Source organism: Barbus barbus, assembly GCF_936440315.1.
Source record: "Barbus barbus genome assembly, chromosome: 23".
NCBI classification, from domain to species: Eukaryota; Metazoa; Chordata; class Actinopteri; order Cypriniformes; family Cyprinidae; genus Barbus; species Barbus barbus.
This window is the reverse complement of record NC_136751.1, coordinates 19071107-19087319: the sequence shown is the minus strand read 5'-3', so window position 1 is coordinate 19087319 and position 16213 is coordinate 19071107. Positions and strand designations below refer to the sequence as shown.

The following is a 16213-nucleotide window of genomic DNA, read 5'->3' as shown; positions in this document are numbered from 1 at the left end:
GCTAAGGCAAATTTCATAGCTAGCTTTTTATGTATTTTCAGTTCATTAATAAATGAATTTTTTTCACAATTTTTGCAAAAAATCTATAAAATTACAGCATGTCTGGAAATGACACACAATATAATAAAATAAAAATATATTTAAATTTAATAAATATAAAAACAAGTAATTATAAACAATATTTGTTTTAAGTAAATAATTTATTTATTAGTAATATATTTATTATTGCATTATTCATAATACATTTAACAGATATAACAGATATATCAAATATTGACTTCTGCATATTATAATTTTAGAATATTTTCATAGTTTTATCATAATTATTTAACAATAATAATTTTAGGATAGAAATGTACATTTTCAGATTAAAAGTCTGGTTTGGTGTAATAAAAACCACTCCCTGGGACATAAGAGTATCTGTAGCATACTTTTTGAAGATATAACCATGTAACCAGGATCTTTAGATCTTGATTCCCAGTTTAACCCCTGATTATAGGTAATAATTATAGGTTTCTCAAGAACCAGGCAGAAAAATGGGGCAGATTTCATTTTGACGGACATAATGAAGGATAATGGACAGCAAAAAAAGGGGAAAAGGGCAAGACTATGACTGATGAGAGATGATAAAGGGATGAGGTGAACAGTAATGAGACCCTTTAGAATAGTTTATATATTTGCTTCTAGGCACATATCATTGCATTACTCGCTTTCTCTCTCAGTCTCTCTGGTGAGAAGTTTCGTGTTTGGAAAGTGTCATCATGACTACATCTGTCTCATGCTGCCAGATCTCTCTCTCTTTCTGTTCTGTGTCTCACGCTAGAGCCCTGCGCGGGACTGTTTTCTTCATCCCGCTCCCGCCCGCGCCCGCCGAATTTCTGACCATTACCGCCCGCTCCCGCAACGTGTGTGTTACACTCCCGCCCGCACCCGCAATATGTATGTCCACTCCCGCCCGCGCCCGCAAAACTCTGAGAATTTATTCCCGCACGATAATAGAGATGCATTGATTTTGTGTCTTCTCCCGTCCCGCAGGAAAAAAAAAAAAAGTATTGTATTGCTATTATTAAAGAGATTCATGTTTGTTCCTTTCCCTGACCTGCATGTATTCTGACGCACTGGTAGGGAAGATGAATATAGCCTGGGCTATCGGGGACATCTAAAACGCTTAGGCTACCGCGCGTTTCTTTAGACTTCAAGTACTTTGATTTTGTTGACAATGACATCATGTCGCTAGGTTACCTCCCGATCCCGCAGTGTTTTTTTTTAGCCGCCCATTCCCGCCCGCAGCAAAGTTCAAACCGCCCGCTCCCGCGAGATTTGCGTTGGGTCCCGCGGGACCCGGCGGGTCCCAATCCCAATGCAGCCCTCTATCTCACGCACCCTATTTCTCTGTGTTTGTGTGTGAGCTGGTCTCTGGAGATAGAGCAGCTCCAGTGTGTGTGTGTTGTCTTTAATCACATTTCAGAATGAATTATGTAAAAAAGGAGGAGAAGCCTGCAGCTGCTAGGATGCGGTCGCTGCTCTGGAGGTCCAACACGGCCTTCTCTCTAAATAATGAACCACCAGACCCCATAAGGACTGGTGCAGAGAAAAAGGATGGAGACAAGAGGGCTAGATGATGAGATGGGGGAGGGCTGGAAAAGATACGGGGGGGGTGGAGGGGGGGTGGAGAGAGACTGAGGTGGTGAAGATCGAATGGAAGAAGAAAAATGAAAGAGCTTTATGTATGCCACCTTTTTGTGCTTGTTTCTCATTTACACTTATGTTGTGGATTCGAAATGAAACATGAGCCTCTCATCTTTTGTCTTCCATTTATTTAAATATATTACTGACATTCAGACACACTTTTACAGCATTCTTAACAGGTGCGACTATGATGGAAATCGAATTTTTGTTGTTCTTACTATTTGAGACCAAGACGAGCGACAGGACATTTAATTAGGCTATTCATATGGAGTGATGATTAGCCCCGCCCACTATGAAATCTCATTGGTCAAAATCATGCTCTTCATAAATGTACATTAAATCACTGTTCAATTCTGTTTGTAAATCATGTTACTTCTATAATTTTAAAGATTTCTAAGTGATGTATGACATTGAACAATAACAAAATGGATTTTATTCACTGAGGATAATAATGACATAATCACTTGATTATGAAAATTGTTACATATCAGAATGAAGCCAGATTGAATACTAGTTTGTTAAAACAGTGCTTTAATAGCTATTGTTTAACACAATCTAATAGCACTTGCAGCCTAAGCAACATCAGAAAAGTCATTTGAGGTGAAGAACTAGCTATTATGTTGAACTAGAACTAGCAAAATGCTAATGGTATGAATGGAATAGGCCCCTAACAGAGAGAGAGACTCATGACATTCAGTCTTCCCATCTCTTCTGTCCTCTGCTGAGGTGGACGTACTCTTTATTTGACAGGCCAGGCGTCAAGAGCTCAATACCAGTGAAAGGAGAGAGGATTGTTAGCCGTGTTCACTCTCAGTGGCCACCCTACACCTGTAAATGTCATACTTTATATCTTTTTTATGCTTCCCTTTGCCGATGGCACTTACATTTTACCAAGTGAGGGAAAGTATAAAGAAGTGAAAGATGAAAAGTCCAAGAGCAAAAATAAGAGAGAGAGGATAGGATGAAGCCCAGAAAGGGTAACAGCCAGGCAGTAGAAAAAAATGGTTTTCTGTAGCTTGTTTCTCTCTTTCTTTTTCCTCTTCTTTGTTTTTGTCTAGTAGTGGCCAGTATGAGTACTCTTTGTAACATTATATATCATAGTAGTCATTTTTGTTGGAATCTATGGCCTATTTTTGGATAAAGTCTATTAAATACTTTTAAATGTTAAATACTTCATCTCATTTGATTATTTCTCCTTTTTTGTTTTTGTTTTTGTTTAAAACTTAATAAATGCAACCTAAAAGATAAGATTATTCAAGTCTGGCTTCAGTACAAATGACAAAACTTCATATTTTGTAATGTTGTCAAATGATTTTGTTTACATAATATATTGGTGTGTACTGTGCAGATTTATTATGTATATATAAATACACACACATGCATGTATATATTTAAGAAAAATATGTTACGTGTATATGTTAAATATATTTATATATGATATAATTTATATGAATGTAAATATGCACATGTACATACATGTAAATATTTTCAAAATATATGCTGTATGTGTGTGTCTTTTTATATACATAATAAATAAACACAGTACACACACATATGTAAACAAAGACTTTTATTTTGGATGCGATTAATCGCGATTCATCTTTTGACAGCACTAATATTTTGTAACACTTCAGTTAAAAACAAAATACTTAAAACCTCTTAAAAACCTCTATAAAAACAATATATGCATCACTCTATTCATTAGTTCCAGATCAGTGTCAAATTGGCTGATTAATTCATTTTGATTAAGCATGTAACTTTGAGGACTTCTGAGGTTCTGGTTTCAAAAATTACTTATTTGTCAAGTTTTGTGTTGTGTTTCCGTTAGGATCCATATAAATAGATACCGTAGTTTAGTGAGATTCTGTATTCCCACTGTAAGACACCGATGTATTGTTTGGTTTGTGCTGGGTTTTCTCTTGTTTCTTATCTCTTTCTTCTCCTGCTTCTTCTATTCTGTTTTTCTGTATGCTTCCCTTTTCCTGCGATGTGTTAGTAATGTTGACACCAAGGAACTGTGCGGTGAGTATCAGTATGTTTGTGTGTTAGTGACAAATAATAGAATTTTCTTTACAACTTAATATTTTAATTTGAATAGATTTGTGTAGAGTATTTACTGATAGACAAGATGTGAACCTACTGTATGTGTATGGTTTCAGTTTTAATATCAGTGGATAGTGTAAAATTATCCACTTATTTAAAAGTGGATAGTAATAGAGTATTTTTGGGTCATTTTTCCATGTTTTCAGTCTTCCATATAGTTTGTGAGTTTGCAGAAAATGCTTAATTCTGTTATGCCTCATTTCTCTGTTCATCAGACTACTTTGCCAACCACATGGGGGACTATGAAGGTGTTCTGGCCTCCCTAGAGACACTCAACCTGGCCATTCTCAAAGCCATGGACTTCACCAAAAAGGTTAGTGTGCCAGAAACTGATTAAAGTGTCTCTGCTTCAGTGGCCTTCTGCATTTGTCAATACAAGTACCAATAACATGCATTCAGATTTTTAAAGACATGCATATTTTTAATAAAACATCGCTGATTTTGCTTGGCATCTGCTCCTAAATCATAGCTTGAGTCATATGTATCTTTGGGGGTCTAAAACAGAAAGCCATCTCCTATAAGCATAGTACAGTAAATCCTTCCTCAGATGAGGAAGCGATATTGAGAGAAGAGTGTGAGCAAGTTATTGCAGTCTCTCCTACTCATCTAAATATAACCTTCCATTTCAAAGCTTGGCTTATATATTCTGTTTGTGGTTTTCTTCTCATTAGCAAAGCTGGTGCTCAGTTAGACAGCACTGCAGATTACTGAGCTGTGGCCATCACAAATATGTGCCTCTCTCTTTCTTTCCGTTTCTAACCGAGTGTGTAATCTGATTTATAGAAGGCGTAAAAACCCAATCGCTCTCTGTTCTTTTTCCTCCAGCTCTTCTTGTATCAGTCTTTGAGCTATTCCTCCCTTCTCCTTGTATTTCACTCTCCCCAACAGCATGCTGTAGAATGTAATTGATGTTACTAAGGTCCTTGTTAATACTGCAGGTTAGAGTTCTTAAATACCTGGCTGAGTGATTGTTGTAAAATATCTCTCCCGGTATGAACTGAGTTTACACTTTAAAAATTTATAGGCCATTTGGGGTACAGTTATTAGTGTTTGTTTTATCTGTGCGCACATAAGCTTTACAGCGATGGCTTCTGGGATCCAAAACCCTCTTATAGACAAGCACTTGTGTTTTAATACAGCTGGCTGATTGCAAACAAACCTACACTGATTTCAGAAAGCAAATTATTATACCCTGTGATTCTTCACCACCCCTACATTTGTATTTCTGGTGCTTTCTTACCAAAGCCACTCACAATTATAAGTGTGAGCGCATAATTTTGTCTTTGAATTCTCCTTTAATCTTTTTTCTCTGTATCATTTTTCCTGCCACACCTGAGATTCTGTTGTACAGAATTACTCTCTTGCAAACACAGCAATGTTCTGCTTGTGTTTTTGCATCTTCAGTCATTAGATTCCTACCTGAGCATAATTTACTTTCAAATAAGTTGTTAGACTGCATAGATGTATGTTGTACAGAAGGGATTTTCAAACTGGAGTTCAGAGACCTTCAGGGGGTGGCAAAGGGTGCTTAGCAGTCCATATGTATGGATGTATTTTTACCACTATCAAAGTTAATGTGTTTGTGATAGGGGTGTGTGACACGATTTTTGATCGTGGACGATTGAAATGTCTCCATGATCTGCTTTTGAAGAAATAAAAAAAAAAAATCATATTTGTCGCATTTAAAAGATTCAGATCATCAAACAAATTTTAATATTATACAAAGATAACCCGAGTAAATACAAAATGCAGTTTTGAAATAATGTTTTCATTTATTAAGGGAAAAAAGCTATCCAAACCGGCCTGACTCTTCGTGAAAAAGTAATTGCCCCCTAAATCTAATAACTGGTTGTGCCACCCTTGACCGCAACAATTGCATTCAAGCGTTTGCAATAACTGGCAAAGAGTCTTTCACATCACTGTGGATGAATTTTGGCCCACTCTTCTTAATTGTTTTAATTCAGCCACATTGGAAGGTTTTTGAGCATGAATGGACTGTTTAAGGTCATGCCACAGCATCTCAATTGGATTTAAAGGGATAGTTCACCCAAAAATTAAAATTTGGTGTTTATCTGCTTACCCCCAGGGCATCCAAGATGTAGGTGACTTTGTTTCTTCAGTAGAACACAAACAAAGATTTTAACTCAAACCGTTGCAGTCTGTCTTGCCCTTCTTCACGTAGGGCCAGGTAGATTTGGACAGCTTTTTCCCCTTAATAAATGAAATCATCATTTAAAAACTGCATTTTGTATTTATTAGCATTATCTTTGTGTAATATTAAAATTAGTTTGATGATCTGAATCTTTTAAGTGTGACAAATATGCAAAAAAATTTAAAAACAGAAAGGGGGCAAAAACCTTTTTATGGCACTGTATATACTGTACAATGCAACATACATTCACATCAAATGTTAACTCAGCAGTAGAGTTACACTTAATGGGAAACTGCACTTCGCAGTCACAAAAGTGCATTATTTGCATATGCTTTAAAGCCATGTCAGTCAAACATTTCGCATACACTAAAAAGCACCTAGTAACTGGACAAAGTTAGCTTTCACATCTGATTGCGCAAATACTGTAAAAAACACACAATGTTTATGTATAAACATAGCTGGTTATGTCTAAAGGCAAAGTAAACAATTGAGAGAAAAACGGATGCCTGTCTGTATATTTGATGTGTGCAGGTCTTAAAGTGACAGCACACTATAGTACTAAACATGCTGCCGTTTGTCATTAATGGGATAGTTCACCCAATTTTAAACTCTGGCATTATTTACTCACTCTCATGTTGTCCTAAACCTGTATTCATTAATATTAGTTATTTTGAAGAATGAGGGTAACCAAACAGTTGCTGGTCCCCATTCACTTTGATTGGCGGAAAAAAAAATACTATGGAAATCACTGGGGATCAGCAACTGTTTGCTTAACCACATTCTTCAAAATAACTTTTATGTTCAACAGAAGAAAGAAACTCATTGAGGTTTAAAACAACTTGAGAGTGAGTAAATGATGACAGAATTTTCATTTTCCTTTAATGTTAATAAAACAACAAAATACAAAGAGAAAAATCACTCACTGCTCTTGACTGAAGAACTTTAATAAAGTTGTTTTAATAAGAATCCATCTGTAATTTGCACAGTGAAGAGTACACAGTGTTTTATTTTTACATTTGTTTATTCAATTTCTTGAATGCTACTGCTAAATACACCTACCGTGCCTGAAAAATAAAGCAAAGTTTGATTTATTTGTATATTATGTGTATTTGTAATGTGTATCTTTGTTTTTATTTTTTAATAACAAATATAAAATAATGACGAAGATTTTCATCTTCACCCAGTTTGGCCTAAATATCTGCTATTCTTTTTTATTTTATATTTTGTTACCTTGTAAAGCCTTGATATTTATCAATATTCCATATTTTCTATATTACTCTATTAATATTTATCTAATGTAACAGTTATATATTTAATTTATTTTTTAGTTTTATATATCTTTTATTACTGTAATAGTTATATTACTCTAATAGCAGATAAAAGGTAAACATGATATCTTAAATTAAAGATAATATTTTAATCAGTATTTTTGGCTTTACATAGTAACAATATAAATTATTTCTATTTTTAAATTTTGGAAACATGTTATGTTTAATAATAAGATTTAATGTTATTCTCAGGCAGTTAAAGTTGATCTTTATACATTAATAAAAATTTGAGAGGTTTGAAAACCCCTGTTGTATGGAATGTAAAATGAGACGGACAGAATGTTTAATATGCAAGGCTGTTGTCTTTTTGTTCAATTAAAAAACATAGCAAGAAGCATAAGTTGTATTTTACGAACCAATAAATGTAATTCATTAGGTGAGAGTAGAAACAAACAAACAAACAACAACAACAACAAAGCAGCTCTTCATGAGGCCAGTAAATGTTTCCTTGTTTCTCTGGGTGTGTAGATATGTGTATGTGTGTGTTTGTGTGTATGTGAGTGGATGAGTTGGAAAGAGAGACAGACACTGTCATCTACACAGCAGTGGTAATGTGATATATACCAGATGCTCTGCAAAGTGTTGTTGTAACAGCAACTGTCATCTAATATACAGGGAAGCGGCAAAACAACCGCAGACTGCTTCTCCAGCAATGAAGATGCCATTGTTGCAGAATATATTAGTGCTGAGAAACACTGTCATCTCATAAGAGATCAGCATGTTAAAGATGTAGAACTATTAGCCACTGACAATTAAGTAATATCTTAATGCTATGCTATTAAAAATGTATTTATAATGATAAATACATTTTTAATAGCATAGCATTAAGATTTGTGTGCCAAGTAAAGCACGGACTGGAACAGAGTATGTGTGTGGACTGTAACGTTCTGTAATCTCTCTTCCCCATTACTAGATATGAACCTTTGACATTAGACTGAGTAACAAAAGCTACAGCTTTTGTTTATTCTCTGTCTTCTCCATTACTGCCAAGTCTCTGGAGATTCAAACCCCTCCACTAGCTGAGTATAGCAGAGCCATGAGATTGAGGGCGAATAATCAAATAGCCCAAAATCAAAGCGATGTTTGCCACAAGCATTGATATTGATAATTGTTTGCATCCCCTTACGCCTCTTCATTACTCAAAATCTAGTCCTCTGTTCTCTGGAGAAGGTTAAAGGCTGCTGCTAATTATTAATGTAAATGTTATTTTCATACAGCCTATGAAATATTCATGTTCTTGCACACTAGGCATCAATCTGCACTGTAGCTTATGTGCATTTTTAGTGGTGTGTGATGTGAATGGAGGGACAGACTTCTATTGTAACAATGGTGGAAATGAAATGAACTCATTTCCCAGATGCCTAAAGCAGATTTGGATTTTTAAAGCGCAGTGTATAGACTAGATAATTCTTTTTATGGTCTCTAATAGGATCTGATGCTTTAACTATGCCATGGTGAATTGATCTGAGGTGTAGCCATTGGGCTAATATCTTTTATAGATTATAGACAGCAATATCCCCTCCCCGCTCAAAGCAGTCTGTAATTGCTGTGCTCTATTTTGCATTTCCCACTCTGAGTTGGCTCATTCATGTTGTTTATTTATAACACTGAAACAGTTTATTTTTATGTAAGTATTAGGGCTGCCCGATCAATTAATTATGCTTAATTGCATCCAAAATAAACACTTGTGTTTACATAATATGTGTGTGTACTGTGTGTATTCATATATAAATACACACACATACATGTATATATTTAAGAAATATTTAAATATATATATATATTTCTTAAAGGTGAACTTAGTGATTTTTGCCAAACGATGTTGATATTTGCAAGCACCAAAACAAACACGCCCATAGCCCAACAGGACCTCGCCCTTATTTTGAAATCTCCGCCCCACATGTACGTACACAACCATGGCAATGACGATTGCAGAAACAAGTGAAGAAGACACACAAGCATATTCAAACAAAAGCCAACACGTATAAGATGTGTTAAACAAAGCAAACTCAACATTACTCACCTATCAAGAAGAAAAAACAACGCAACCTTGGCGTGCGCTTCCAGGCCTTCCCACTCTTTGAGTTATTGAGCTCCGATATTTTTCTCTGATATGTTCCTCTTTTTTTATCAGCTATCTCTCACTATCAATAGTCGATCTGCTAATATCCGTCCTGTGCACTCAAACTGAGCGCTCTCTTCTCTCTGTCATTACAAGACACGCCCCTTACTGATTATTGGCTACAAGTGTGTTTTGTGAATCTGTTTTCAAAAGCGTTTTTCAAATATTGCTTAGTGCACCTTTAAATATATACACACTTTTGTTATTATAAATTAATACTAGCAGTGATCAACCAAAATTGCCTTTTTATGCTAAATACTAATTACAGTTTATTTTATGTTTATGCAAGTATCTGATAACTGATATACAGAACCAATTTAAAATTATATTTTTATTCTCAAATTTTCATACAAAAAATTAAATATTTTTTAAAATTCAATATAAATAATAGTTTACATTTAAAATACAAAATATGTACATTATTAGAAATTGAATTTAGTTAATAGTTTTAAAATGGCATGAATAGTCTGTGCCAATAGCCTTGTGGGCAGCGTGCCCACATCTAGTGCCATAGCGCTTCGGGCACAAATTATTAAATGATTACTTTTATTATGAAACCAATTATAGGTTTGTCCGCTGTAATGACTTATGTTTCCACAAAAAAGCTATAGTTGCAGCCAAAAATAAGCAACATCTGTGCTCTTCCACAACATTCACACGCTCTGTAACTGTGTTCTATTCAGTGCACGTTTTTTGCAGTTTGTCTTTTGGGAATGCTTCAAGAAAGAAAGATTCCTTCTCTCTGTTTCTTCTCTCTACCACGCTTCTCATTAAGTCTCTCAAACGCAATTGCTGACATCCCACTGAACAAATGAGCTCAATAGAAGAGCGTTGAAGTCAGAAAAGAGGACAGCTCTCTCTTTCTGTCTCAACCTGTCAGAGCAAAAGAGCAAAGGAAGTAGATCAGAGCCACCGACTGAGACGAAAACACTGTCAGCGGATCCATGTTATCTGTTCGAGCAACTGCTTTGTCGTTCGCACATCATCTTGACGTTACCGTCTTGCCACTTGTCCTCTGCATATTTTTGAGTGAATGGAACAAGTCTAAAACATAGTATATTGTCAGTGTATTTCTGGAGAACATACAAAAGATAACATGTTCGAAAAATCAGCTACACAACAGATCACTGACTGCACATATAGGCTGGCAGATGGACTATATTATACAATCTCCTGGTGTGCGCTCTCTCTGTCTCTCACAAAACATGCATGATTTATTGTTGTAAATATGAAGAATGATGGCAATTAAATTGTCAGATATCCTATACGGTTACATACTTTGAGAGAATTCTGCAACTGAAAAGAAAGGGTTCAACATTTACTGAAGTCAAAAACTTCAGGAAGTAAACACAAAATCCCATCCAACAAAATCCTATCATGCAAATAAATAAAGGCAATTGTTTTTCAAAAAAGTGCACAAGAGTCATCATCACCCCTGCGATAGTGTGCTGAAGCTTAATACTTCAAGAACATGTTTTTAATTGGCCATTTAGCAACTGGAGGTGGCTAAAGCAGGATGCCATTGGAGGGAAGATGATAGGAAGAGAAGAAAAGCAAGAATTCATTAAATACATTTCATCTTTCCTTAGCCTGTCCTGCGCACACAGTTTTAATGAGCTCTTCTCATTAGCTTCTGCTTAGTTCAAGCACTTGGACTTTGCCCAGACACTCACATACTGTGCTTCTTGTTAAGTCTTCAAATAGAGAATGCTTACTCTTCAGTTCACTCCTTGCATTTTTTCTATTTGAGGCTAAGATTTGGGTTTAGCAGTGTTAACAATGACATAGATGAAATTTCTGATCATCTCTTCTCAAATCGTTCTGTTCGGTTTCTGTTCTGTTGCTTGTCTTTTAGCTCATTTCTGCCTGCTTCAAGTAACGTGCCATATGTGTGTTATTTCATGCGCTAAAATGAGCACACTTGTCAGTGGATGAAAAGCAGTTGTAGGAGTTTCTGTTGTTTAAAATGTAAATGCAGAAGTTCATTAGGATGCCAAGCTGGGAGCTGTCGCGTTTTGAACAGGTTGGCTGTGCAGTGCACTCTGAAGCCTTTGTTTGATGCCAGAGTTGATATTAATGAGCCTGTCACATGGCAAACAGTAATTATGCTTACAGGAAGGGATTTTGGCAGGTAGATGGGGACTGTTTTATACCAGTTTTCCAGTAGTTTTTTTCTATCTTGACAGGATTAGATTAAGTATTGTGGTATACAGTGTTTTTGGTCCCTTAGGTTTCCTGTCAGCTTTGTTTCACTGTAAGCCCCTGCAATTCCTGTGACACTGTATGTTGAAGGGACTGGATAGATGTAGGCTATAGTTCATTATTCATTTCATAGGTGTACCATAAGCTCTAAGACTGTGAAGTCATGAGATTACTTTCTGTATCCACAAATCTGTGTGATATACACTACCATTTAAAATGTTAAAGTCTCCAAATGTTTTGTTACTTTATATCCTAATATACTGTGCCAAAATGGCTTTGTTCATGTGTATTGGTTGATGAAAGAGAAGTTAATCTCTGTGCCTTTATTTATTTTTTTTAGCTTGGTCAATACATACAGTTTCTCATAGACCCCTGCTGTGGAAATATGAGGTCCCAAATAGAGGTGAAGGACATTTCCTGAAACTAATGTTTTCTTAGCCGCAGATGCTACAGAACTTCTCTCCCCTTTAATTTCATGCTGACCTGAGGTGAGGGGGTTTGGCCATTGTTATATTGTAGACATATATGACACATCTCCTGTGTTCAGTCACTCTCACTTGCGCTCATTTGCTTCTAGTTGCACAATGTCACCCTGGGTTACCTAGTTTCCCTGGTAACCACTTATGGCATTTGAGGGTTATTTTGGAGTACATCATATGGCGTGATTAAAGAGCTTGGCATATTGCGACTTTGGGGTTTCTTAGAAATGTTTTGTCATGTCAGTAATAAAATTAGTTGATTAAAGTGTTTCTACTCATTGCCTTAAAATCTCTTACTGTAATTTAAGAATTGATCTCCATGACCCTATTTAAGGGGCCCCTATTATGTGTACGACACTTTACTTCAGTTTCGCTGTACAACCTCAAGTCAGCACTTACAACCTCTCAGATCTGGCTGACTTTTGCTACTCATTTCGTAATATTCCTGTAGCAAAACTCATTTGTGCACTTGTATATGTAGACACCAGAGAGCAGAGCCGGGGGTGGGGCTCGGGTGCAAATGATGCCATTTTATTGGTCGATGCCTGATGGATTTCATCGTGTGATGGCGTCATACAACAGCGTCAGCCAGTGTGGTTGGAGAGCCAGCTTTTGGAAAGTAACTCGGCACGGCATGAAGACTGCGCAATTTTGTTAGCAACTTTTTCTTCCAAAACCACCTAGAAATAAATTTAGCTATGTTTAAAATTTGGCAACTTTTAGCAACTTTTGATAAGTGACTCAAAATATAAAAAGGCACACGTTTACCATTTAAATTCCACAAAAAGAGAAAACCAAAGATGCCTAGTAGTACACACATCACATGAAGTAAGTTAGCTGCTATTTGCAATTGTTTAATTTAATAATAATTTAATAATTGTTCATTTATGATACACTTTGTTGGTAGCTTGTTCCTGCAATTGTTAGTACACTGTAAGAAAAATATCTAGAAAAATGGAAAAGGTGCTAGTAGTTTTCCAGGACATTATCCCTTGTCCATTATCTGATGTAACCCTGTAACCTGAACACAAAATACAATGCGTAAATAAAAATACAGGTAAAAAACTTAAAATAATTATGGAAAATTCATTCATATTAATATAGTAGATTTTGCAGACTTTTCTTAGAATGTAGCATACTAACTAACTACTAATTGCACCGTTTGAAACTATAATTGTTCAGAATATGTAGTTTTACTTGTTTACTAGCTAATAAAAAAACTTATATTGTGATTGTTCAAAAAAAGTGTTTAAAAAAAAGTTTGGCAAAATGGCAAAAAAAAATTAAAATAGCTATTTATATTTTAATACTACATTATGCTTTTATATTATTTTACGAAAAAATCTAAATTAACATACAGATTTTTTTTTTTTGCTGAGATTTGATGTAGTGACACAATTTTGCATCCTGATCACATAATGACGTCATCGCGCAGTGACGTCAAAGCGTGATTTAGCAACTTTTAGCAACAAATCAACCTTCCTTTAGCAACTTCCCCTGAAAATTAGTTGACAACACTCAGACTGCATCATGTATTGGTCTGTTTTATAGGAGTAATGTCACTTCTATATATGTGATTCCTTTTTATTAACATTCCTTTTTATTAACATATGGTCTGCATCAATGCTTCCAGGTTCTTATTGGGGGAAAAAGTTGTTTTGTGATGAATGAATATGAAAGAAAATAATAAATAAATAAATGTAGAAATAATTTGGTAAGTTCTTCAGTGATTCAACATGCATACTGTATCTTCACTGTACCCTATAGATAACACTTTATAATATTTTTTATTAATATTATAATATTACACTGTGAAATACTAAGATTATTAAACTGCTTGCTTAATTTTTTCACTAAAAACTTTGCCTGGAAGAAGTTTCCAAATTGTGTGATGTCCTCATTTAGTGACTACAGCATGCTTAAGACACATGAAACAATCTACAAATATATCTGTGGCCTTGGCCTAATTCAATTTTTGTAACCTACGCTGTTGTGCTAATTCTGTGTTGCCCTCAGTTTCTTAAACTACAAAGGTAGACTTGAGGTAAAAGACCATGGAAGAACATGAAAAACCCATTGTTGTCTTTGACCATGCGATGCCCTGTAGACCTGGAAAAACATCAGTTTGACACACATCAAATTATTATGTAAAGGTCTCAGAGTAAAGAAGTATTTCTATGATTAAATGTGATTCAGCATTTCACATCAGAGCTATGAGTATAAATTTCAACTTACAAATACAAATATTAATATGACAAGCTCACACATTCAAAACAGCAGGCTCTCGGGTTTTGCTACTGTAATACCTTCATAGATATTCTGCCAAAAAACATCTGTTTGGTTTTGATTATCTTGTCTATCGCACTGAAATCATACGTTTTGAAGCCATATCAGTTTTCACTTCTGATATACAGTTTTCTGAGTGCACACATCTGAAGCACGCACACAGAAAGCAGCTGTCACATGGCATGTGAGTACTAAAAGAAATTATCATTCATGTCTTATTGTGCTTAAACTGTCAAATACACACAAGTTGTCATTCAGGAAGGATTTTCATTATATGTCGTTTTCAGAGATTTGGTCCCATTCATATATTAACATCTTAATTAAATGGGATGTCTATGTACATACTGTACTTTTGGCTTTATAGTCTAAACTCGGGTATAATAATAACAATGAGAGTGCAAATGTGTCAACGATAGAGCATCACGGACCTTAGAAATGCATTCGGGAAGAAATATATGCAGTGTACAGAGACGTTTACTTAGATTTCTGGAACATACTATGGTGCGTTACCACTATGCTCGGAGGTAATTTAATTCGGGGCTCATTGGAATGTTGTTGCTGATGATTCAGTTATTATGCAGGGCTTCAGTCTCATACACTTGCTGTGTCCATTTGTCATATACAGTATAGGCTGTTTACTGGCCTGTTAGAGGATTTAAATACCTGGCGTTGGGACAGGATAAAAAAAAATCATGCACAAACAGTGAGCAGGTTCATTCTTTCCTCCCTTGCTTTTCTCCCACAGTGTGAATGAATATTTATGAGACGGAAGGTCTGGAATTCCGATTCTGCATGTTGCCATAATGTTATCCTTGAGCAGGCTGTGTGCTAATGACCCTAGCTCAATGACCCAAGCTGCCGTATGTTATGGAATTGCAAAAAAAAAATGAAATTGTATGTTATTCAAATACTCCTTTCCTTTCTGGCTTGGCATAACTTGAAGTATGGCATTGTGCAACATGAGAGTGGCTGTAAAATCAATTTGTCGCCAGTCATTTTAAATTAACATCCTTTGGTTTTATCTGCATCTGAATGAATGACAGTTTTTGCAGCAGCAACATGGACGTAATAGAAAGACAATGAGAGGAGAGCGGTGGGATACACCACTGAATCAGAATGTCACTGCTGAATTGAATTGTTGTAGATCAGTTGACAGGAACCTTTTCATATTCTAATCATTGTTTTACTGAAGTATCACAGGGAGACAGTGCTTGGTTTATTGAATCTCCAATACAGAAAATCCAGCAAAATACAGAATTACATATTCAGCCTCAGCTGAATTGGCCACATACCACAGGAAGTTTGTTTGGAATTAGAATTGGAAAGCATATATATATATATATATATATATATATATATATATATATATATATATATATATATATAATTATATTTTTTTTGTAATACCCATATTTTGTCTGTATGACAGCATGTTTAATCATACTGAAAGATGATAATATTAAGAAATGTTTCTTGACTGCTAGATCAGCATATTAAAATGATTTCTGAAGAACAGTGTGATACAGAAGACTGATAGATAAATACATAAATAAATATCATATTCTAAAATATTAAAATTCTAATAGATATTAAAATAGAAAACAATATTGATGATATTTCACACTATTGTTTTACTGTATTTTAATCAAATAAATGTCATCAACCCCAAATTTTTAATGGTTGTGTACATTGTGCTAGTGATTTTTTTAGAATTAATTCTGTTTCCATTCATGCAATAAGCAATTAAGTTTAATGAACATTAAAGGAATGACTCTAGATTTTAACCCTGACAGTTGTGCCTCTATTCACACAGAGATGCCTATCAGAACGGCACACTAGAATCAACCCAATA

General features: G+C 35.2%; 1 protein-coding gene across 1 annotated transcript in view; it reads left to right on the top strand.

Moving 5' to 3' along the window:
* LOC306842942 (N-terminal EF-hand calcium-binding protein 2-like) overlaps nt 1-16213 on the top strand; it is a gene marked incomplete at its 5' end in the record, with an annotated part of 98253 nt that overhangs the window by 43046 nt on the left and 38994 nt on the right. The window contains 2 exons of the mRNA XM_079374159.1: nt 3686-3711; nt 4008-4105. Of these exons, the coding sequence (XP_079230285.1) occupies nt 3686-3711; nt 4008-4105 (124 nt within the window). The remainder of the gene's footprint in view (nt 1-3685; nt 3712-4007; nt 4106-16213) is intronic.